Here is a 24,576-nt window from a genome sequence, read left to right as displayed (position 1 = left end):
AAACAAAGTAAATTTCAGAGATAATTTTATTTAATCAGATCAGAACTTTAAATATATATTCAATTTTGCTAAAAGTTAATATATAGCGTAATAACATAAAGAATTTGTACACGGCCACATGTGTGACCGTTATTGTGCAGCGAGGCGAAGCTGACGCACGTTTACACACTTTAGTTTTCCGAAGTTGTCAAAACACCGATTTTCAAGTAGCTCAATGTGTTTGAGATGTCGTCTGACTTGACGATATTACATCCTTGGGAGCCATGTGATTATATAATCTACGCTTAGATCCAAATTCACTTGTGTTCGATGGATACAATGTATTTGTGGTGACGCGGAACTGTCAACACGTGGATTATTAGCGGTGCATGTTTTATAATACACATGATTAAATACTCAAAGAACTAAGACAAGAGGATATGTTTATAACTACAAGATAATAATATAAGAATGTCTGACACAACAAGATAATAATATAACAATGTCTGTCACTACAAGATAATAATATAACAATGTCTGGCACTACAAGATAAAAATATAACAATGTCTGGCACTACAAGATAATAATAAAACAATGTCTGACACTACAAGGTAATATATATACTAATGTCTGACACTACAAGATAATAATATAACAATGTCTGACACTACAAGATAATAATATAACAATGTCTGACACTACAAGCTAATAATATAACAATGTCTGACACTACAAGATAATAATATAACAATGTCTGTCACTACAAGATAATAATATAACAATGTCTGACACTACAAGATAATAATATGACAATGTCTGACACTACAAGATAATAATATAATAATGTCTGACACTACAAGATAATAATATAACAATGTCTGACACTACAAGATAATAATATAACAATGTCTGACACTACAAGATAATAATAAGACAATGTCTGACACTACAAGATAATAATATAACAATGTCTGACACTACAAGATAATAATAAAACAATGTCTGACACTACAAGATAATAATATAACAATGTCTGACACTACAAGATAATAATAAGACAATGTCTGACACTACAAGATAATAATAAAACAATGTCTGACACTAAAAGATAATAATATAACAATGTCTGACACTACAAGATAATAATATATCAATATCTGACACTACAAGATAATAACAATGTCTGAAACTTTATATGGAAACATGTAAGTTTTGTCTTATAAAATATCGAGAACATCATGAGACAATTGCCTTATAGATATATGCCGTTGTTATTCCAATTGAGAAAAAGAAGGAGGACTGTGTTAAAATAATTTACATTTGAACTATCCTCTTGACGAAAATACTTAACATACTCGCAGATCGGAAAATATTTTGTACTCCTTACAAAATCATAGAGAATTACACTACTTTTTTTTAAATTTTAATTGTAATATTTCATATATTGTATGTTATAACCTTTCTAACCTGCAATATCTAAATTTATTCCGACGTGCGAAGGGTGATAACTCTTAGTAAATAGCGGAAGACCTCGTATTATCATTACATGCAGTCCACCATTTCTAACGTAAAAAAAAATATTATTATCGAATCTATTCTTATCTGTGTTTCTGATCGACTACAATGCAAATTTTTAAAAACCAGTAAAAGGCAGTAATTTACGTCTCATAAAATTATCACGATTTTACTTTTTTTAAAAGCACGTATTAAATTTCAGCGGTTTTTAATTTTTCACGATCTGGCTTCCATGAAATTTATTATTCAGCTATTTCTCAATATTTCGCTATCATACCAATAAAACATAGTATTCCTGCGAAATAACCGGCTACTGACTATCTGTTATAGCTTAGAACATATTTTTCATTTATTTTTATGTATAAAAGAAAGATAAAATATTTACTTAAAAAGCGTATTCCTAGTTTTTTTTATACCAAATGCATTTTCATTAAAAATTAGGCGACAATAACAACCCAAATCAATGATTAATGGACATTTTTTTTTTCATTTCCAAGAACAAATATTTCAATTTATCTTTAACGTTTTACTTGACAGTATTAAGTGCATTCTTTTACTATTGAAATGAAGAAATTATCACAAATAGACATCCAATTTTGCTGAACGCCGCGGTTAAATACTTAAAGGTACTGAATGGTTTTTTTCCTGGCACGATTATCAATTAGCTTAAATAGAAACGGGAAAAATCAAGGTTGTGCAGATAGCTTCATCCATCAAATAACATCTATCCTTGCTCTTCTGATTCGGTCATTTTTGTAAGATTGGTCACTTTCATGTACACGTAGTTTGAAAAAAGAAATGTTGCCTTGAAGTACCCTAGGTAGCAATACCTTTCCCTTGAGATTTATTTTCCCGAGTACGCCATGTATACTCGTATTGTTCAAATATTTTTATCGGTGTCTTCATGTTCTTATTAATTAAAAAATACACTTTTCATGACTATCTATTATCTTGACTATTCCACAGTTTGAGGTGTTTCTCATACTTAAAACATGGCACCGAATGTCACTATTACACTGGGTATTGTTTAACTATTCCACAGCTCCAGGTAAACCCTTACTATCTTTTTAGACCTTGAGATCTATTCATGATGCATTTCAATATCTCAGTAAGAGAGCATGCATCATCATTTGCATGAACTTTTTGAGAGATCCATGCACAGTTACTATATAGAACTCATTTACTCAGTTTATTTTTCACTGTTCAACATGGAAGACCACACATATGTATCTCTACATGCAGTTTTCAACACAGTAATGATGATTTTTGGATATAAAGGTTAAGTGATTTGGTCCAAAAACTTTTTAATACAACACAGAGAGCTGTTCAAGATTTGAAAAAAGATGTTCATCATGATTTCTTATCATAAGACTACATGTACACATAAAAGTGAAATCACGTGACACAAGAATGATGTGTTTTTTGAAAGTATTTCTGGGTATAATTATCTTTATGAAAAGTGTTGAGATGTAAATGCATTCAATAGATGCATTTTTACAGAATATGAAGTGATTTGGATAAAATGATATGAAAAAATAGAAATGTGGAAATAAAAGAAACAACACTTCAAGCATCTGTAATTTCTTTTTGACAAAAAAACAAGCTGATACCTCATGGGATTCCATCTAAACCTCTCTTTTCTGGATTTATAAAAGTGAAGTCATTTATGGATTATGGATATAGTAGTTGTGAAGGAAATGATGAATTTTATTTTGGAATGAAGTGATAAAAATTGCTTACATATAAACATAAGTGTACAAATTCATCATGACAGGAACCGGGAATTTTGTATTTGTTTGTAGCTTTCATATAAGTATTGTTCCATCTCTCCCAGGATTTAAGGAATGCGAAATCCCAGAAGGAATATGGTTATAACGTCGACTATGTGCTTAGTCATGTTCATCGGTACCAGTCATTAGATTCACTTTTAACTGTGGAATAGTTACCTTTTACCGTGGAGTAGTTCTACAGCGGATAGGTATATTTATATGCAGCTACAGTATTGTGTCGGTGGATCTGAATATTGCGTTCTAGTAAAATTGTCCAAGATATTGTGGTGTAACATTATGTAATATGTAGTAACATTGTATTATTATGTAGGGATTGCGTCTACCAGAGAGTGTTTCTCATCCAGTTTCCATGAATGACGAGTTTGATGGTCCCTCTTATGATATGTGTGGCATGGAGTTATATATGTACTCAAAATAGGTTTAAATGATTGGCGATCGACAGTAAGATAAATTTTCTCAGTAAACTCAATTTAGCTGATATTTTAACTACACAATCGGTAGAGAAAAATACACCTAACTGTTTGTGTGAATTCACATCGTGTAAAAGATTATTGTTCATTATCAAATAAAGGTACACTGATTTGTATGTTTTTATCAACAATTATAGTTTCTATCATTAAACTATTCAAATTATTTCTTATTTCAATTTACTATTATCTATTTTCAAAAAGATGCTCTAGAATGTACATGTTAATTACAGAAAAACAATTGTCATACGACGGCACCTTGGAAAACTCAGCGTTTTGGTAATGAAGTTCAAAAGCGAAATATCGACTCGTTTGTGACTCACAAAAAGAATATTGACTCGATGTTACTAAGAAAGAAAAACAAAGCAACATGCCATATATCAGCTAATGAGAATAGTGGACAATTAAAGTATCCCTAATATTACAAATTAAATATTGCATATGCATCTCGCATTTAAATTCCAAAATTAAACCTAGATCAGATCTCATGTCGTTTGTATTATTTCTTTATATTTTCTCAACGGTGAAAAAAGGAGAAGTGTATTTATATTTTTATTTTTGATGTTATCTTTCTATTTCAATAAGCTCCAAATAGTCATTGGGTATTTACTATTAACTTGTCTCTCACACAGAAGTATTCTGATAGAAAATTATAAAATGATTATATTGTATTTGTCGAATCATTCGACGATATTTTTTCTTTTGGAAATAATTTACAGGCTATAAAACAGTTTATCTTAATCAAATGATAATCCGAATCAAGCTTTCATGTTAACAAAGCCAAAAGACACAATGTATTATTTATTTTTCTCATTTCGAATGTATTTCTAAAGCATTTTATTATATAATGCAAATGTAAACTTCTACCTAATTTAAAGCATGTATTTTCAACCACTAGGTGATAATATTCTCTTGACAATAAAACAAGAAAAGCCAAATGCTGTTTGCATTTTATTGTATTGTGTTGCACTTTGTATAAAATAATTCTGCTGATGTACACATTTTTTACAATGTCATATTTTGTTTACCAACTTAATATCAGGTTTCTATGGTTATTCAATGTCGAGACTTTAAGTCAAAGGTTTCTACTTTAAAGGTTTCTACTTTAACTGTGATCGAAGCATTTTCGTGACGATTAATTTTGGCGGTTTTAGATAATCCGTGATATACCCAAAACTTAATCACAGGAGGAAGTAAGTTGGTTTAGTGACAGGTATAGGTTATCAATCGTCAAGAATTGGCCACTGATCTTCAGCAGCCAAAAGATCGTCCTTCACTCGATTTGCTAGTGGAAACTTTCTGTCTGATCGTGGACATTTCTGATTGAAGTCGTCCAGCGGAAGAGCCCACATCATAGCACCGCCATAACCTTCACGTATTATCCAGGCAACCTGTGAACATGAACGTTGAACATGTCTCTTTACCTTCATTTCAACTTCTTTTTATTTCAATATGAAAAGGTTTGGAACAACATGCCTTTATAATTCATCTCTCTGTCTTAATGAATAATCACAGCGTTATTACAAATTGAGGCAACCACGAATATTGAATTGTGAGGTTATAGACAATGACAGTTTCTTTGATGTAGAACCTATGTGAAACTATGTACTAACCTTTTCCGCTATGCTATCTTCGTCATCATAGCCAATCCATTGGTTCCCTTTGACGTAATAGGGTGTCCCGTTATCCCTGTAGGTTGTCCCGACCAGTGACATCAGCATGCAGATCTATAAAAATATACAAAAAACGTATAAAGCAAACTATGGTTGCTGGTATAGTATACAACTGGTTATTTTCACAAGAATTCGCGATATTTACTTGAAGGCCTAATACGTTTTCAAAACTACAATTAAAAGTTTAATAATAAGAATTATCACGGCTCTGAAGTATGTTACGTATCCCCATCCCTACTTCTAATCCGTCTTTGAATATTACGGAGTTAGCTCCCTTGCCGAAAGGTATCCATTGTGATGTTATTTTTTGTGAACGCAATCATTCATGTCATTTTCTCGAAACATTATGACGTTACGCTTTCAATTACATGACAATCAATACTTACCCGCAAGGGCAGATAACTCTTTAATATTCAAATACAGAATAGAATATGTGCCAGAATTGCATGTCGTGAAAAACCATTGCATGAAAATCTGTTGAAAATCTGTTGAAAATCTGGTCAACATACATGGAACATAGAGTAAAATTAAATCGTGTCAAATTACGTATGTCCAGTCTCTGTCGTTTGCAGATATAATATCTTAGTAATTTGTATGATACCATATCCTATTGTTTTGCAGGTATTTTTGCTTGTTTGGTTTTTTGTTTTGTTGTTTTGTTGTTTGTTTTTTTGGGTTTTTTTTAGGGGGGTATTTTTTATGTTTTTGCTAAAATGTTTACCTCGTAGTAGGCCACATATCCAGCTTCTCTTGTGAAAGGACCCGGCTTATTAGGTCCCTGTGTTTCCGCGCCAAACCCAATGTCTTTAGGATCCGCCAGTGTAAATCCACGCCCGTATAATGGTAGGCCTATGTTGATCTTGTCTTTAGGGGCGCCAAGGAGATTCCAGTAACGTGCTGCCCATTCCTGATACACAGAAAATAAAGAAAGCCCGGTACAACATTCTTGGAGAATATCTTAATTGTTCTAGTAATATTGACCGTGTTATACAGCCTTTGTCACAAACTAAGACTCTAATTGATTTCGTTACATAATAATAACCCTTTTTGTTTTACTGCAGTCATAGAAGGATTGTAGTATTTTGAAGGTCAAGCGATAAAAACATCAAAAACATTCAAACTTTGATATTGTCCTGCTGGACATACTATACATAGCCAATTATTGGCAATGAAGTATATTAACAGACCTTCGACACCAAACGTTTGAATGAAGTGCAAAGTTGTAGTGAAGCAGGTAAGTCGAAATTTAGAAAATCTGTAGTCATTAATTAGTAGGCAACTTTTCCCCGAAAATCGCGAATAATGTGTGGGCAACAGGATAGTTAAATAGTCTCAAACATTTTTTTTCAATAGACCAACGAAACCTAGCGGTTAATAGGAAGAAAACATTTAAACCACAATACCACCACAAACCATCTGATCAGCACAAACCATCTGACCATTACAAAATATCAGACAATCCCAAACCACCTGACCATCATAAACCACCTGACCAACACAAACCACCTGACCATCACAAACCACCTGACCATCACAAACCATCTGACCATCATAAACCATCTGACCACCACATACCATCTGACCATCATAAACCATCTGACCAACACAAACCATCTGACCATCATAAACCATCTGACCATCACAAACCACCTGACCATCACAAACCACCTGACCATCACAAACCACCTGACCATCCCAAACCACCTGACCATCACAAACCATCTGACCAACACAAACCATCTGACCATCGCAGACCATCTCACCATCACAAACCACCTGACCATCACAAACCATCTGACCATCACAAACCACCTGGCCACCACAAACCACCTGACCATCACAAACCACCTGACCATCACAAACCACTACCTGACCACACAACCACCTGACCATCACAAACCATCTGACCATCACAAACCATCTGACCAACACAAACCATCTGACCATCACAAACCATCTGACCATCACAAACCATCTGACCAACACAAACCACCTGACCATCACAAACCATCTGACCACCACAAACCATCTGACCAACAAAAACCACCTGACCATCACAAACCATCTGACCACCACAAACCACCTGACCATCCCAAACCACCTGACCATCACAAACCATCTGACCAACACAAACCATCTGACCATCACAAACCATTTGACCATCATAAACCACCTGACCATCACAAACCATCTGACCATCACAAACCATCTGACCATCACAAACCATCTGACCATCACAAACCACCTGACCATCACAAACCATCTGACCACACAAACCATCTGACCACACAAACCACCTGACCATCACAAACCATCTGACCATCACAAACCAACCATCACAAACCATCTGACCATCACAAACCACCTGACCATCACAAACCATCTGACCATCACAAACCATCTGACCAACACAAACCATCTGACCATCAAAACCACTGACCATCCACAAACCATCTGACCATCACAAACCACCTGACCATCACAAACCACCTGACCATCACAAACCATCTGACCATCACAAACCATCTGACCATCACAAACCATCTGACCATCACAAACCATTGACCATCACAAACCACCTGACCATCACAAACCATCTGACCATCACAAACCATCTGACCATCACAAACCATCTGACCATCACAAACCATCTGACCAACACAAACCACCTGACCATCACAAACCATCTGACCATCACAAACCATCTGACCATCACAAACCATCTGACCAACACAAACCATCTGACCACACAAACCACTGACCATCACAAACCATCTGACCAACACAAACCACCTGACCATCACAAACCATCTGACCATCACAAACCATCTGACCAACACAAACCACCTGACCATCACAAACCATCTGACCATCACAAACCATCTGACCATACCAAAAAACCTGACCACACAAACCACCTGACCATCACAAACCATCTGACCACACAAACAACCACTGACCATCACAAACCACCTGACCATCACAAACCACTGACCATCACAAACCACTGACCATCACAAACCATCTGACCAACACAAACATCTGACCATCACAAACCATGACCATCACAAACCACCTGACCATCACAAACCATCTGACCACACAAACCATCTGACCATCACAAACCATGACCATCACAAACCACCTGACCATCACAAACCATCTGACCATCACAAACCATCTGACCACACAAACCATCTGACCATCACAAACCACCTGACCATCACAAACCACCTGACCAACACAAACCATCTGACCATCACAAACCATCTGACCATCACAAACCACTGACCATCACAAACCATCTGACCACCAAACCATCTGACCATCACAAACCATCTGACCAACACAAACCCATCTGACCATCACAAACCATCTGACCATCACAAACCACTGACCATCACAAACCATCTGACCACACAAACCATCTGACCATCACAAACCATCTGACCATCACAAACCATCTGACCATCACAAACCATCTGACCATCACAAACCACCTGACCACACAAACCATCTGACCATCACAAACCATCTGACCACACAAACCATCTGACCATCACAAACCATCTGACCATCACAAACCATCTGACCACACACAAACAACCACCATCACAAACCATCTGACCATCACAAACCATCTGACCATCACAAACCATCTGACCATCACAAACCATCTGACCATCACAAACCATCTGACCATCACAAACACTGACACACAACCATCTGACCACACAAACCATCTGACCATCACAAACCATCTGACCATCACAAACCATCTGACCATCACAAACCACTGACCACACAAAACCATCTGACCATCACAAACCACCTGACCATCACAAACCATCTGACCATCACAAACCATCTGACCATCACAAACCATCTGACCATCACAAACCATCTGACCATCACAAACCATCTGACCATCACAAACCACCTGACCATCACAAACCACCTGACCAACACAAACCATCTGACCAACACAAACCATCTGACCAACACAAACCATCTGACCATCACAAACCATCTGACCATCACAAACCATCTGACCATCACAAACCATCTGACCATCACAAAACCACCTGACCATCACAAACCACCTGACCACACACAAACCATCTGACCAACACAAACCATCTGACCAACACAAACCACCTGACCACAACACAAACCACCTGACCATCACAAACCACGACCACTGACCATCACAAACCATCTGACCATCACAAACCATCTGACCATCACAAACACCATTGACCATCACAAACCATCTGACCATCACAAACCATCTGACCATCACAAACCATCTGACCACACAAACCATCTGACCAACACAAACCATCTGACCACACAAACCACTGACCACACAAACCACTGACCCACCAACACTGACCAAACAAACACCTGACCAACACAAACCACCTGACCATCACAAACCACTGACCAACCATCTGACAACAAACCACCTGACCACACAAACCACCTGACCACACAAACCATCTGACCATCACAAAACCATCTGACCATCACAAACCACCTGACCATCACAAACCACCTGACCACACAAACCACCTGACCATCACAAACCACCTGACCATCACAAACCATCTGACCATCACAAACCACTTGACCACACAAACCACCTGACCATCACAAACCACTGACCATCACAAACCACCTGACCATCACAAACCACCTGACCAACACAAACCACCTGACCATCACAAACCATCTGACCATCACAAACCACCTGACCATCACAAACCACTGACCATCACAAACCACCTGACCATCCCAAACCACCTGACCATCACAAACCACCTGACCATCACAAACAACACCAACCTGACCACACAAACCACTGACCATCACAAACCACCTGACCAACACAAACCACCTGACCATCACAAACCACCTGACCATCACAAACCACCTGACCATCACAAACCATCTGACCATCACAAACCACCTGACCATCACAAACCACCTGACCATCACAAACCACCTGACCATCACAAACCACCTGACCACCACAAACCAACCATCTGACCATCACAAACCACCTGACCATCACAAACCACCTGACCATCACAAACCACCTGACCATCACAAACCATCTGACCATCACAAACCACCTGACCATCACAAACCACCTGACCATCACAAACCACCTGACCAACACAAACCATCTGACCATCACAAACCACCTGACCATCACAAACCATCTGACCAACAAACCACCTGACCATCACAAACCACCTGACCATCACAAACCACCTGACCATCACAAACCACCTGACCATCACAAACCACCTGACCATCACAAACCACCTGACCATCACAAACCACCTGACCATCACAAACCACCTGACCATCACAAACCACCCGACCAACACAAACCACCTGACCAACACAAACCACCTGACCACCACAAACCATCTGACCATCACAAACCATCTGACCATCACAAACCACCTGACCATCACAAACCATCTGACCATCACAAACCACCTGACCATCACAAACCACCTGACCATCACAAACCACCTGACCATCACAAACCACCTGACCATCACAAACCACCTGACCATCACAAACCACCTGACCATCACAAACCACCTGACCATCACAAACCACCTGACCATCACAAACCACCTGACCATCACAAACCACCTGACCATCACAAACCATCTGACCATCACAAACCACCTGACCATCACAAACCACCTGACCATCACAAACCACCTGACCATCACAAACCATCTGACCATCACAAACCACCTGACCATCACAAACCACCTGACCATCACAAACCACCTGACCATCACAAACCACTGACCATCACAAACCACCTGACCATCACAAACCACCTGACCATCACAAACCACCTGACCACACAAACCACCTGACCACACAAACCACCTGACCATCACAAACCATCTGACCATCACAAACCATCTGACCATCACAAACCACCTGACCAACACAAACCACCTGACCATCACAAACCACCTGACCATCACAAACCATCTGACCAACACAAACCACCTGACCATCACAAACCACCTGACCATCACAAACCACCTGACCATCACAAACCACCTGACCATCACAAACCATCTGACCATCACAAACCACCTGACCATCACAAACCACCTGACCATCACAAACCACCTGACCATCACAAACCACCTGACCATCACAAACCATCTGACCAACACAAACCACCTGACCATCACAAACCACCTGACCATCACAAACCACCTGACCATCACAAACCATCTGACCATCACAAACCACCTGACCATCACAAACCACCTGACCATCACAAACCATCTGACCATCACAAACCACCTGACCAACACAAACCATCTGACCATCACAAACCATCTGACCATCACAAACCACCTGACCATCACAAACCACCTGACCATCACAAACCACCTGACCACCACAAACCACCTGACCATCACAAACCATCTGACCATCACAAACCATCTGACCAACACAAACCATCTGACCAACACAAACCATCTGACCATCACAAACCACCTGACCATCACAAACCACCTGACCATCACAAACCATCTGACCAACACAAACCATCTGACCACCACAAACCATCTGACCAACACAAACCATCTGACCACCACAAACCATCTGACCAACACAAACCATCTGACCACCACAAACCATCTGACCAACACAAACCACCTGACCACCACAAACCATCTGACCAACACAAACCATCTGACCAACACAAACCATCTGACCAACACAAACCACCTGACCATCACAAACCATCTGACCATCACACAACCATCTGACCACCACAAACCATCTGACCATCACAAACCATCTGACCATCACAAACCATCTGACCATCACAAACCACCTGACCATCACAAACCATCTGACCAACCAAACACGACCAACACAAACATCTGACCAACACAAACCATCTGACCAACACAAACCATCTGACCACACAAACCATCTGACCACACAAACCATCTGACCACCACAAACCATCTGACCAACACAAACCATCTGACCACACAAACCATTGACAACACAACCACTGACCACCACAACCACTGACCAACACAAACCATCTGACCATCACAAACCATCTGACCATCACAAACCACCTGACCATCACAAACCATCTGACCATCACAAACCACCTGACCATCACAAACCACCTGACCACCACAAACTATCTGACCACCACAAACCACCTGACCATCTCTAACCAGGTTTTGTGAATTACAAAATACGTACAGTATTGAGATACATCTCCTCTGTATTTTTCGCCGTTGTAGCCTCTGCCATGTAGTAATGAGTGGTGACCTGTTTTCCTCAGCCAACTCCCGTGTAAGTCATAGCTCATCAGATTGATGAAATCTACGTACCTAATAATCACAAAATAGTGTTCAGTCACATGTACTATGTTATAATGTACATAACAGTCTGCTATCTTATTGTTTTATTTTGTGCTTTCATGATGATCCAGTTTCGACAATCAACCACAATAATTCATAAAGAATTGTGTGCTGCTGGAATATTTTAAATACTTCCGTGGCCTTCAATGACGAAATTAACAGAGCGCTAACGTTTTACTTGTAATGTTCTGAGTAAGGACAACGTATCACTGAGGCTAGCGTAGACTGGCACATGCATTTACTTTAATTTTGGGTAAATGAATAAGTTGATAGGCCTACTAATAAATTCCTCTCATCATTACACAAAAACTCTCTCTGGAGACCAAAAATATATCATATAATTCCGTGCTTGCATATGACATAGTTTTCTCCCTAGCGGAAAGATATCGATTGTTACGTCATTATTTTGTGAGCGGAATTCGCGTCGTTTTCTCTGATAAGTAAGGGCAGATAACTAGTTAATCTGCAAAGACGGAAAATCTGCAAAGACCACAATCCAACAGTAGAATTGTTACATACCTCGCTATTGTTGGAACTTCATACGAAATATCGATGACTTTTTTCGTCGCCCCTACAGCCGCAGAGAGTAGAAGACGTGGTCTCCTACTCAATCTGGCGTCTCTCTCGTATGCCAGGCGTAGTTTCTACAGGGAAACGTTGAAATTTAACAGCATCCTTAGATATCAACAATAATTTTATCAATAACACGAGCCTATTGTAAAGCAATTAAAAACCCAATATATCTGACATAGGCATATCCAGCGGAATTAAAAATAACTTCTTCCTGCAGACTTTGGATGTTACATTTATAAATATGTTCTTGTGAGTATTGCGACGTCATCATTTTGTGAGTGAAACTCACGTCATATACTTTTATGACGTAACGCTCACAATTACATGATGTCAAAATCAATTCACCGTAAACACAGCAAGTATACGCAGCAAATAAGGTCATTATGAAGTTATTTTTTTCATTAAACAATATATATTGAAAATATTATCACTCCCATAACATTAAAGTAGCTTTCCGTTAGATGTAAACCTGTGTGTGGTGTTTGTCAATTAGTATTGGGAAAAGCCTCGCCAGTGTTTGACAACTTTAGAATCTTACCCCTCGGGTTCAAATTATCCTGTCTCATCCCAGGAGGTGGAAGATTCTATTAGTCTTTGACCGGGGTAGGGCAAAGACAGTTCACACGCGCTTGACAATGACGTACGTGATGTCAGCGATACATGCGGAGACTATTGTCGAGGACGTCATAATTTTGACGTCTCCATGATGTCGACGCTATGCGCTATGAAAATAATTCTGAACAGCTTGGTTTTTTTCTCTAAAGTATGAGAGAAAAATAATCAAACATGAGCCTGTCAAGTGGACAGGAATAGATTTGGCCCGTCAACTCTCGGCAAGCCTCGGGTTGACCAGCCAAAATCTTTCACTCGGGTTGAGATATCCTTGTCCACTTGATAGACAAATGTAAGATTCTATTAATACTTACCTTACAGAGGAGAGCGAAGTTGTGTCTATCTGTTGTGGCGTTTCCCCCGGTGCGTAGGCCCGGATATTCCCAGTCCAGGTCAAGACCATCGAATCCATATTTACGTAGGAATGAAATAGACTTGATGATAAACTTGTTCATTTTATTTGTTTTTGACACTGTAGGAGACCATTCTATACTTTCCTGAGTCCATCCGCCAACCGCGAGAAGTGTCTTTAGTTCAGGGTTGGCAAGCTTCAGGTCGTTCATTTCCCTGTATCTAGAATTATCAACGTTAAGTTAGAAGTATAAGAAAGGAACATATCAATTATAATTGGGAGTTTCAGAATTATGTGTTTACGACAAAACGATAACAAAGGTCGTGAGTACACACTGTCACATTTAGAGTTATTAACAACTCCTATATAGGTATTATTAACATAATCATCGATACTCCAGTGGTTCCGATCACTTACGATCCCTACACCCCTGGAATATCCCATCGTGAAATTCAAGGTAACTGGACAGAACAGGTAATTTAGTCATTTGATGTACATCAAAAGGGTCGTATAACGGTATACTGTTGTTTGTGGCTTTGCGGTTGGGCGTCGCTCTGATTCAAATTTATTCCTTTGAGCTGCATTCAATTTCACGAGATAGTCCAAGGGTGTAGAGATCGTAAGTGATCGGAACCCCTAGAGTATCGAGGATTAACATTTGCAGCAAAATACGTTTTAAAACAAATTTTGAAATACAAGTTATATAATACAAGTACAAGTGAAAAACTTGTTTCATTAAAACTGACAAAGCAAGTTTAAATATGAGAATGCCGACAATCCCAAGAAGCAGTCATTTTCTGTTTTGCTTGAAAACCAATGGACTGAGCGCATGCTGAATATATAGGAGTGGATGATACGGTGGCTGGGACGGACATGAACTAATTAAAATTGCGTTCTCACGCAATAAAATTGCGTTTACACGCAATACTATTGCATTCGCACGCAATAATTTTATTTATTTCATGTCCGCTCCCAGCCACCGCAGGATGAGCGCATTTGAGTATCGAAAAAGAGAAAGACAGAAAATGCCGGTCTCCGACAGGGGAATATCTTATAAACAATTACTTTTAATATCAATTGAATGCATATTAACTAGAATTTCTGCTTCATCATGAAATAAAGGAAGGTAATTCTGATAGATCAAAATGGCAGGCTTACAGAACAATAATCACGTTCCATCAAATATGTCCAGTTTTCTGTTTTCTATAATTATGAGGGGGTTTTCCGACACAAATAGCAGTTGGTACTATATACTTTAGTAAGTCATTGCATATAACGAATCCGTTTCTTTTCACAAATCGTGATTTCTTCATTTAATAATACTATCGAGTCAATGTGGCGATATTTTGTAACATCATTGACCCAGCTAATGTTTAGATATAACAATAATAATTCTATACTTACAGCTCATCGTCACCATCATAAAAAGACAGCTCACTCGACTCGATTTTAGCGAAAGAAAAAATGAGATGGGTACACAGATGGGGGTCAGTATCGTTTGGAAAGTATTGACCGATACCATCGCGATACATGGACCAGTTGGTGTAGTAGCATACCCGCCGGTAACTGGCAAAAGCTGGAAAAAATGTAACGCTATCAATATCAGCGTAATAAGATCAATACAAATATGGTGTATATAGATATGGAAATTAACACATATTAGCTAATGAGGTTAATAAAATGCTTATAGGAACATATACATGGGTGAAAATCATATGTCTTGTTAATTAAGTCTTTCTGTGGTAGGTGGTATCAAGTTGTCTGTGTGTTAACGAGTAAGAGGCCTGTCCGTTACCATTACGACCAATAAGAATAACGGGTCAACTTCAAATAACACAACCACAGGAGTACAGACCAGATCGTTTCTGAGTTTCCTGAAGAACATCGTCACCGCGTCGAACAACGATCTCTTCGCCAGCTATCGCTTTAAAATTACATTATATCTTTAAACATGTGAAATGGTGTAACATTATTATATAATAAGTGTAGAAGGCATTTCCATGTATTGTTGAACTATTGATTATGTCAAAATATTTACCACAGTATGCAGAGCTTAGCAAGAGAGCGACAATTTGTACATAATGCTTCATCTCAAACGCCAAAATACACAATCTTGTTGTAGTCTTCAGTCCGCCATTCGACCACGTGTTCGGTCAGTTGTCCTTCAGTCACTCCTTCAGTATAAATAGGCATTCTCCGTGTAAACGAATATGCCGTTGGCATTTCATTAAATTGTAACACATTTAATTGATATAGATATATTAACTATTTGTTTTACAAAGGTCCCATGTCCTTAGGTGGTCTGGAAGGTATATATATGTAATGTTGAACGTTTACAAGTCTGGTGCCCTACGGCTCATGAATATTACATTATATATACAATGTACTCGTGACATTCATGCACAATCCATAATGTGGAACTCAAGTAAATTCGGTCATCAATATTGGATAGTAAACTTTTACACTAGACGGGCGAAATCGCTTTAATGGGTAACATTAAAATGTATCTGAATTGCTACAAAGGACTAGTTTGTTGTTGCTGTTTTTTTTATTATTATTATTTTCTAATCAAGTTTAAAAGTTTTGAAGAGTAAGTCAAGTGATGACGAGAAACCGAATTTAAGCATGAATAATATGATAATCCGGTTATGTGGACGTAATCAAGTTACGAAGTTATCTATTATATCTTAATTATATAATGATGTTTGCTACATGGCCAGTGAATTTTCCTTGATACTATCAGAAACATGTTTGCTACATGGCCAGTGAATTTTCCTTGATACTATCAGAAACATGTTTGCTACATGGCCAGTGAATTTTCCTTGATACTATCAGAAACATGTTTGCTACATGGCCAGTGAATTTTCCTTGATACTATCAGAAACATGTTTGCTACATGGCCAGTGAATTTTCCTTGATACTATCAGAAACATGTTTGCTACATGGCCAGTGAATATTCCTTGATACTATCAGAAACATGTTTGCTACATGACCAGTGAATTTTCCTTGATACTATCAGAAACATGTTTGCTACATGGCCAGTGAATTTTCCTTGATACTATCAGAAACATGTTTGCTACATGGCCAGTGAATATTCCTTGATACTATCAGAAACATGTTTGCTACATGGCCAGTGAATTTTCCTTGATACTATCAGAAACATGTTTGCTACATGGCCAATGAATTTTCCTTGATACTATCAGAAACATGTTTGCTACATGGCCAGTGAATATTCCTTGATACTATCAGAAACATGTTTGCTACATGGCCAGTGAATATTCCTTGATACCATCAGAAACATGTTTGCTACATGGCCAGTGAATATTCCTTGATACCATCAGAAACATGTTTGCTACATGGCCAGTGAATATTCCTTGATACTATCAGAAACATATATTTTAAATGTGTACATTGCCCACCTTCATCGTGCAATCCAAATGACGGGGCAGCAAGACAATATACAAACCACCGATCTTCGACTTTCACTTCGAAGACAGCTCATAATTTTTACATCTGTTTATGCTGCCTGGTAATTTGCTGATGAAGTTCAGTGTACATATCGTATAAGTCATTGGTATTTACTTATTCTGTTATGTCATGTTAATAATTTTAAATATAATGACAGTTTTTTTGTACTGTCAAAATTCCATTTAAAGATGCTCCACCGCTGACAAATGGTATTGTTTCACTATCAAACACAGGAGCAGACGATTTAGTATTTTTCTTCAGTTACAAAAGTTACGTTCTTTACACCATTACCACCATTGAGTATACTCTCATCATAAACCGCTTCGCGGTTTATTTAGAGTACACTCAGATTTTTGTTTTATATCTCCATAACATAAAAAATCTATTCAAGTTAATCCTTAATTATTTTTGTGTTAATTAGAATTATATATACACGATAAAACATAAATTATTGTTCAAATGATGAATATCATTTATGGTCTGTCGGCGGTGGAGCATCTTAAACTCTGATTTGTCAGTGTAAAATTAAAATCTTTGCACTATAAGTATTTATTCTCAAATTCTGACAAATTTTGGCGACGAATATCATATTCGTCTGAATGAAAATTACTGCATACATGTATATTTAAGGATTAACTTGAATACATTTTTATGTTATGGAGATATAACACAAAAATCTGAGTGCACTCTAAATAAAACACGAAGCGGTTTATGATGAGAGTACACTCAGATGTTTGTGTTATATCTCTATAACATAAAAGATATATTCAAATTAAATTCTTAAAATTCAATTTACTGAAGATAATCTCTTCAAAATTCAAAATTCATTTCGGAATTCTTTTTTTTTTTTTTTTTTTTTCGTGAAATCATAACACCGTTATCTCCGCCAAGCAGAAGCGACGTTACAAACGGCGACTCCATTTTTTCCTTTATGGGCTGATAAAGTAAATTTTTAAGCCGATGAAAATGCAGGTTACAAGCAAAATTGAATTATTGAACTATAGCGAGTTAATTTATTATCTTTTCATGGAGCCATTTTACGACGAAAAATATGGTAAAAAACACGTTCATTACACTTTTCTCAGTGAAATATAAGGCTTTATGTTGAAAATTTTTGACCAATCAGAATGCAGCATAGCCAGTGAAAATATCATTTTAATTGTTACATCATTAGTTTGTGCAGAAAAATGACGCCACATTTTTGTGTAGAAATATGACGCTTTGCTCACAAAAATACGACGTAATAATCCCAAGGGCAAACAAATCTGTAAGATACAATGGCGTATAACCTTTGGCGGAACTTGTAGTAGTGGTCTTCTGTAAATGGAAACGACAAAACAAACGTGATAAATAGAATATTGTTTGTTTCTTGATGAATACCAGTAATATTTCATCTCGTGAGGTGGAAACTTTGATATTTTCTATGCTATCGCACCCGTGAAAGATATCAAAGTTTCCGACTCACTCGATGAAATATAACTGGTATCCATCAAGAAACAAGGAATATCATATAGGCCTTTGGTACTACGAAACATATTTGTTAACACATTTAATAATCATATCAAAAATGAAAGTACATTGTCTATTCATTTATGTGTCATCTGAGTACTACATATATGTTTTAAAAACACGCTTCTGATAATAGATGCCTGCAAATTAAAAGTACTAGTAGTATTTTCTCTTGATTTACACAAGAGTTATCTCCCGTACAACCTATACTTTTTAGTGTATTGAAAGAGTACGTTAGATCTGTTCAAGGACGTCTCACTTATAAATCCTTGATCTGTTGTTTTAAAAGCTTCAAAATACTATTTATTTATTGGTGGTGAAAACGCTGTAAACCTGTTATGATATTCTCCTCGCAAGATGCAATTAGGCTCATTTAGAAAAATAACTAGATTTAACAATAGACTGTACATTATTGTATTTTGTCGTAAAATTTCCCTAAAAGGGACTGTCATTTGTCTCATCTGTGATCACATTTTCAATGCTTACAATATGCCTAATATGTCAAGAGTATTTGGTTTTTTTTATCCTCGCTGATTTTCTAGATAAACCAGAGATTTAGATCGTTATCAGGTAGTATAGACAGGTTCTGGCCATTAGTTGATTGGTTCTTTTTCTGGGTACACTGGTTTTCCAAATCAGTTTATATGCCTCCTAAATCTGGCATGTCCGGAATCCTTTAATGCCATATGACATTGACTTTTTATAGATCATTTAATCAAAACTATCTAAATCTCAACACACATGTACATTTTAAAGGCCCACTACCTTTCCGGAGCAAAATATAAAGATTTCTTTAAAACATTAATTATCTCAGAAAATATATACCGATGGCCTAAGATGAGGTTACAACACCAAACATATGCTAAATTTCCTGCGTAATATATGATAACAATGGGGTGTCATTTCGCTGTTTTACCGTCTGCCGCAGTGATAGTCAACTACCGCGCGGTATTTAGGACGACGGGGAAAACATAAGACGACCCGCGTTGTGAAAATTAACATTTTATTTATTTTAATTAAAGCGAATAGTCGGGCAAGTGACTGTAAAATCGGTAAAAATGGTATTAATATATCCGGTATAATTTCTTATGAATTAGAAAAATAAAACTTTCCGTCAAAATCGCTGTACATGCGAAGAAAATAATAATATCTATGGGAATCCTAAAAGTCCTCCCGGACGGCTAAGAGTGCAGTTCAATCTTAACGCATGCGCAACACCCACCACTCTCCGTAGTAAACAAAACATGGCTACCGTAGTTTTGAACCAAAATGTTTCCGCCAAAACAACCAACTGACTCACCTAAAATGCGAAAGGAAAGGCAATGGAGCAGCGACAATCCCAACAACTGACTCGGTAAACATTACGACGCATGGAGAGTGTTAATACAACTTGTTATAGTGAAGAGAACAGTTCAAACGAGCACGCGGCTCCGGACCGCTACTGTACGTACCTAGGCCTACTACGTACCCGGTACTCCCTGCTCAGCTGATTGTGAGTGAGTCTTCGTATTTTGATCATTATGTAAATAGTCCCTAGCAGTATTTTTTCATAAATGAGTGGTCACATATGGTCACATGTTTCATACCTGTTCCCCAATCGCGTAAAACGTAACCCTGGGATAAATAGCGGTTCTTTAGTGGGGCCTCTTTAGGGGTAATGAATGCCCTGTATGCTACCGGTCAATTCATACAGTTCTGATGTATATATTTATAGTTTTTTAATTTGTAAATTTTTGTTCTGTACATGTTCTGGTAGTGTTATACACATACCATTGTATATAGGATTTACATTGTAGGTTAATTGGTAAAATTGTATTGTATATGTTCTGATATACATATATATATATGCATATGTACATGTAGGTTTTAGCTTGTTCTTTAGATATATTTGGAGGACACATACAATATTATTTCTGGTCATAATAATAAATAGTGTTTGTATATTTATTACAACTGTACCTGGTTCATGTGTATATGACAAACTTTACAGAGTTGAAATGTACTGCAGCCATGTATCATTTATAATTATTCTGAATTTTTGTTGGAACTATAGATAATGAATTTTGTATCTTTTTTGAAACAATATTTGATTCTATCAAATGCATCAGTGACACATTCACAACTTATAAAATGTTTTCTCTAAAATAAAAAAAAACCTGTAGAATGAACCTACATTTATTCATTTATATATATTTGAAATTGATCATTTCAATTTTTGTCATATTCAACAGTATAAAAAAATTGCTGGTTCTTTTTTTCAGGCACCATGCATGCATAGTGACATGAATACAGAAAGTTCATCCCTTGGACCTGTATACAAGTGTATGTATACATATACATACAATTAGCATCATATGAAGACTGAAGAATGTTGATTTGAGTGCTCTTGAAAGTAAACTTTTCCAATATGGACCTAGAAGATCATGAACAGAACATTTAAACAGTATTAATTTATTAAATGTTCCTTTCAACTGTAATCATTAAATGAAATTATGATGCAATACTTTTTCATTGTTTAACTTTGTAGAAATATTTGTTTATATTAGTCCTCTAGATTCAGTGATTATAATTCTTGCATCCATATGCCTGCCCATTTGTTTGTCAGGGCTTGTGAGATAGCTTTTCAATTACTTTTAAAATATAAGGATTTTTTTTTTACATATAGCAATATAGATAACATTGTCTTAGGATTTCTAAATTCTACTTTACAAGAGAGTAGACTCAACATATAAATAAAACCATAAAACTAGCAAGTTATCTGAAATGTTAAAAATCTTTTTTGTCTGAACCAAATTTCACATTTATTGTCTATGTGTAACTTGTACATAGACCATTTATGTATTAATACTGTAGTAACAGTGATTACAAACACATAGACTAAAATGTAGTATGTAGTACTATGTACATCTGTCTTTGATTTGAGTTCTAAACAAAAAAAGTGGTACCTATTGGGAAGTTGTGACTTGGGCGGAGGGTGAAATACAGAAGAAATAGCTACACATGTAAAAAAGAAAGATATATACAATTACCATATGAATTCAAAGTTGCTCCAAAATCAATGAGACTAAATAACCAAAAAAAAAGCCATGTAAACCCCAAATATGCAATGACCAGATCAATGATAAAGCACCCTTCCACTTCCAGTTATCTGTAGCTATTTCTTCTATATTTCAACCCCCCACTCAAGTTACAACTTCCCAACCTCATGATTCTTCTGTCTTTTAGCCCCCCCCCCCCCCCCCCCACCCCCACCCCCCACACACACATACCTGATTGATTGTCATGTTATTTCAGGTTCCTATTCAGGTATTATTCCTAAAAACCAAAAAGGGTATACACACTGTGTACTCTCAAAGGAGGGGAACCACTTCATTCAAAAATGGAATTTACAATTTCATCTTAATTTTGAAATTTTCAATTTAATTATTAATTACTGGACTATTAAAACAGTATAGAACCCCTCGGCTACAGACAAAGTACTGTGGTACACATTTCTCTTAATTAATTACTTTTCTTCAACTCAATCATCTTTTTCTCCAGAGCACAAAAAAGAACAGGAAACAACAGAAAAGGAAAGTAACATACATGTAGGCCTATATGTTTTCTGGAAATATATATGATGTGTTAATTCTCACAGCATAGGCCTACATGAATATGAAGAATTAAATATTATCAATGTTTGAGAGAATTTCCTAGTTGTAATTCTATAGCAGCTACATGGAATGTACGTTTACATATATACATTGTACGATACATAAACATCATAAAAGTTTCTTTCCTTCCAGCTGGACATTCATGTCATCTCTTTCCAGAACTCAAATATTGTTTACAAAAAAAAACCAACCAGAGACATAGATAATTTAATTAAATCTCTGCAAAAAACTACACGAATAATTGAACACATATATTGTACTTGTAAAATATCTATGTATGAGCTAATTTATTTTCACATCTTTGACAGCTACATGCATGGACGTTCTATTACATGCATGGACGTTCTATGGAACGTTTTCGTGTGGTTTTAAATGGGAAATTATGTTACGATTATTTGTATTTAACCTTCATGATTCGATTGATGTAAAATACGACGAATGCTATGCTGCAATAATTGCCCCTTGCCGGGGCCCCATCTCTGCATCGGCCGAATATTTGTGTCGATTTCCATGTACAAGATGCTTTTATCTAAAAATGATTACAAAGCATTGTCATTAATGTAAGAATACTTCATTTGCATCAAATGTATCATCTCAAAACAACAATTTGCATACCGCATTAGTGGTTTATCACACGAAACGAAACCGACACGACTGAGAAACACATGTCCATGTTGACATTTCCACGCAGCCTCGTTTTCAAAGAGTTTGGAGAATTTATATTTAGAACTGTGCTAAATTTACACGGGGCTTCCCCAAAATTTCAATGGTCAAAACTGGACACCGTAAGCAGAACTTGACCATCATTATGGTATACAATGACTTTTGGAAGGCCAAAGAACGCATTTAGACTGGTTTCCTTTGCCCGACTATTCACTTTAAATTGTTTAGGAGGTGATAATAAGTGTAGTATTAACGTTAAGTTAATAACTTTTGCCACTCGACAAAAATATTAATCTCGCTTTACATTCCCATTTTAAAAATCAAAAACCGTTTCGGAAAGGCAGTGGGCCTTTAAGTATCATGTGTCTATATATTACAAGTGCTGTACATTATTCTATGCCCTACATTGTGGAAGATGTAACTATAATAGCAGGAATTAATAATCAACATTTTATACATCTAATTACCAGAAATTATAATCAAAATGAGGTAAAACGGTATAAAGCTACATATGTAGTAATATATTAATAATCCTAAATAAAAGGCCAAAATAAATTCAAAGTGAAATAAAAAATCATCTCTAACTGGTATATATATTCAGCCATTACAGGGCCTTCTTCAGTCCAAAATCTTTAAAAAGTTCAGTTAGTATATAGTCTATTAAATACAGTAGATATCTATGTTATACGTGTTGGCGTCTCCAGTCTATAATTGTTTGATATTTTCCATGTTTAATCAAATGTACAAAATGAGCATTTCCTCGTCTATTTTCCTGTCTATTATACAGTGTAATATGTATATTAGACCTTGGGTATTCTTAGTCCAACGTTAAATTATGCACTGTATAACTGTTACTGCCTAACGTTAGCTAAT

At 36.9% G+C, this 24,576-nt stretch overlaps 1 protein-coding gene across 1 annotated transcript; it reads right to left on the bottom strand.

Annotated features, from left to right (window-relative positions):
• Positions 1-4,692: 4,692 nt before the first annotated feature.
• LOC138319624 (chitinase-3-like protein 1) lies at positions 4,693-16,926 on the bottom strand. The gene is made up of 10 exons (XM_069262773.1): positions 16,449-16,926; positions 15,815-15,986; positions 14,373-14,631; positions 13,393-13,517; positions 12,713-12,843; positions 8,975-9,221; positions 6,839-7,310; positions 6,147-6,332; positions 5,366-5,479; positions 4,693-5,143 (listed from the first exon to the last, which is right to left on the bottom strand). The coding sequence occupies exons 1-10, from the start codon at positions 16,498-16,500 to the stop codon at positions 4,976-4,978; spliced, it is 1,926 nt and encodes a 641-aa protein (XP_069118874.1). The 5' UTR covers positions 16,501-16,926; the 3' UTR covers positions 4,693-4,975.
• Between the last annotated feature and the right edge of the window lie 7,650 nt (positions 16,927-24,576).

This window comes from Argopecten irradians, chromosome 3, assembly GCF_041381155.1.
Source record: "Argopecten irradians isolate NY chromosome 3, Ai_NY, whole genome shotgun sequence".
Lineage (NCBI taxonomy): Eukaryota > Metazoa > Mollusca > Bivalvia > Pectinida > Pectinidae > Argopecten > Argopecten irradians.
Note: the sequence above shows the minus strand (reverse complement) of the source record. Positions and strands in the feature narration are given on the sequence as shown.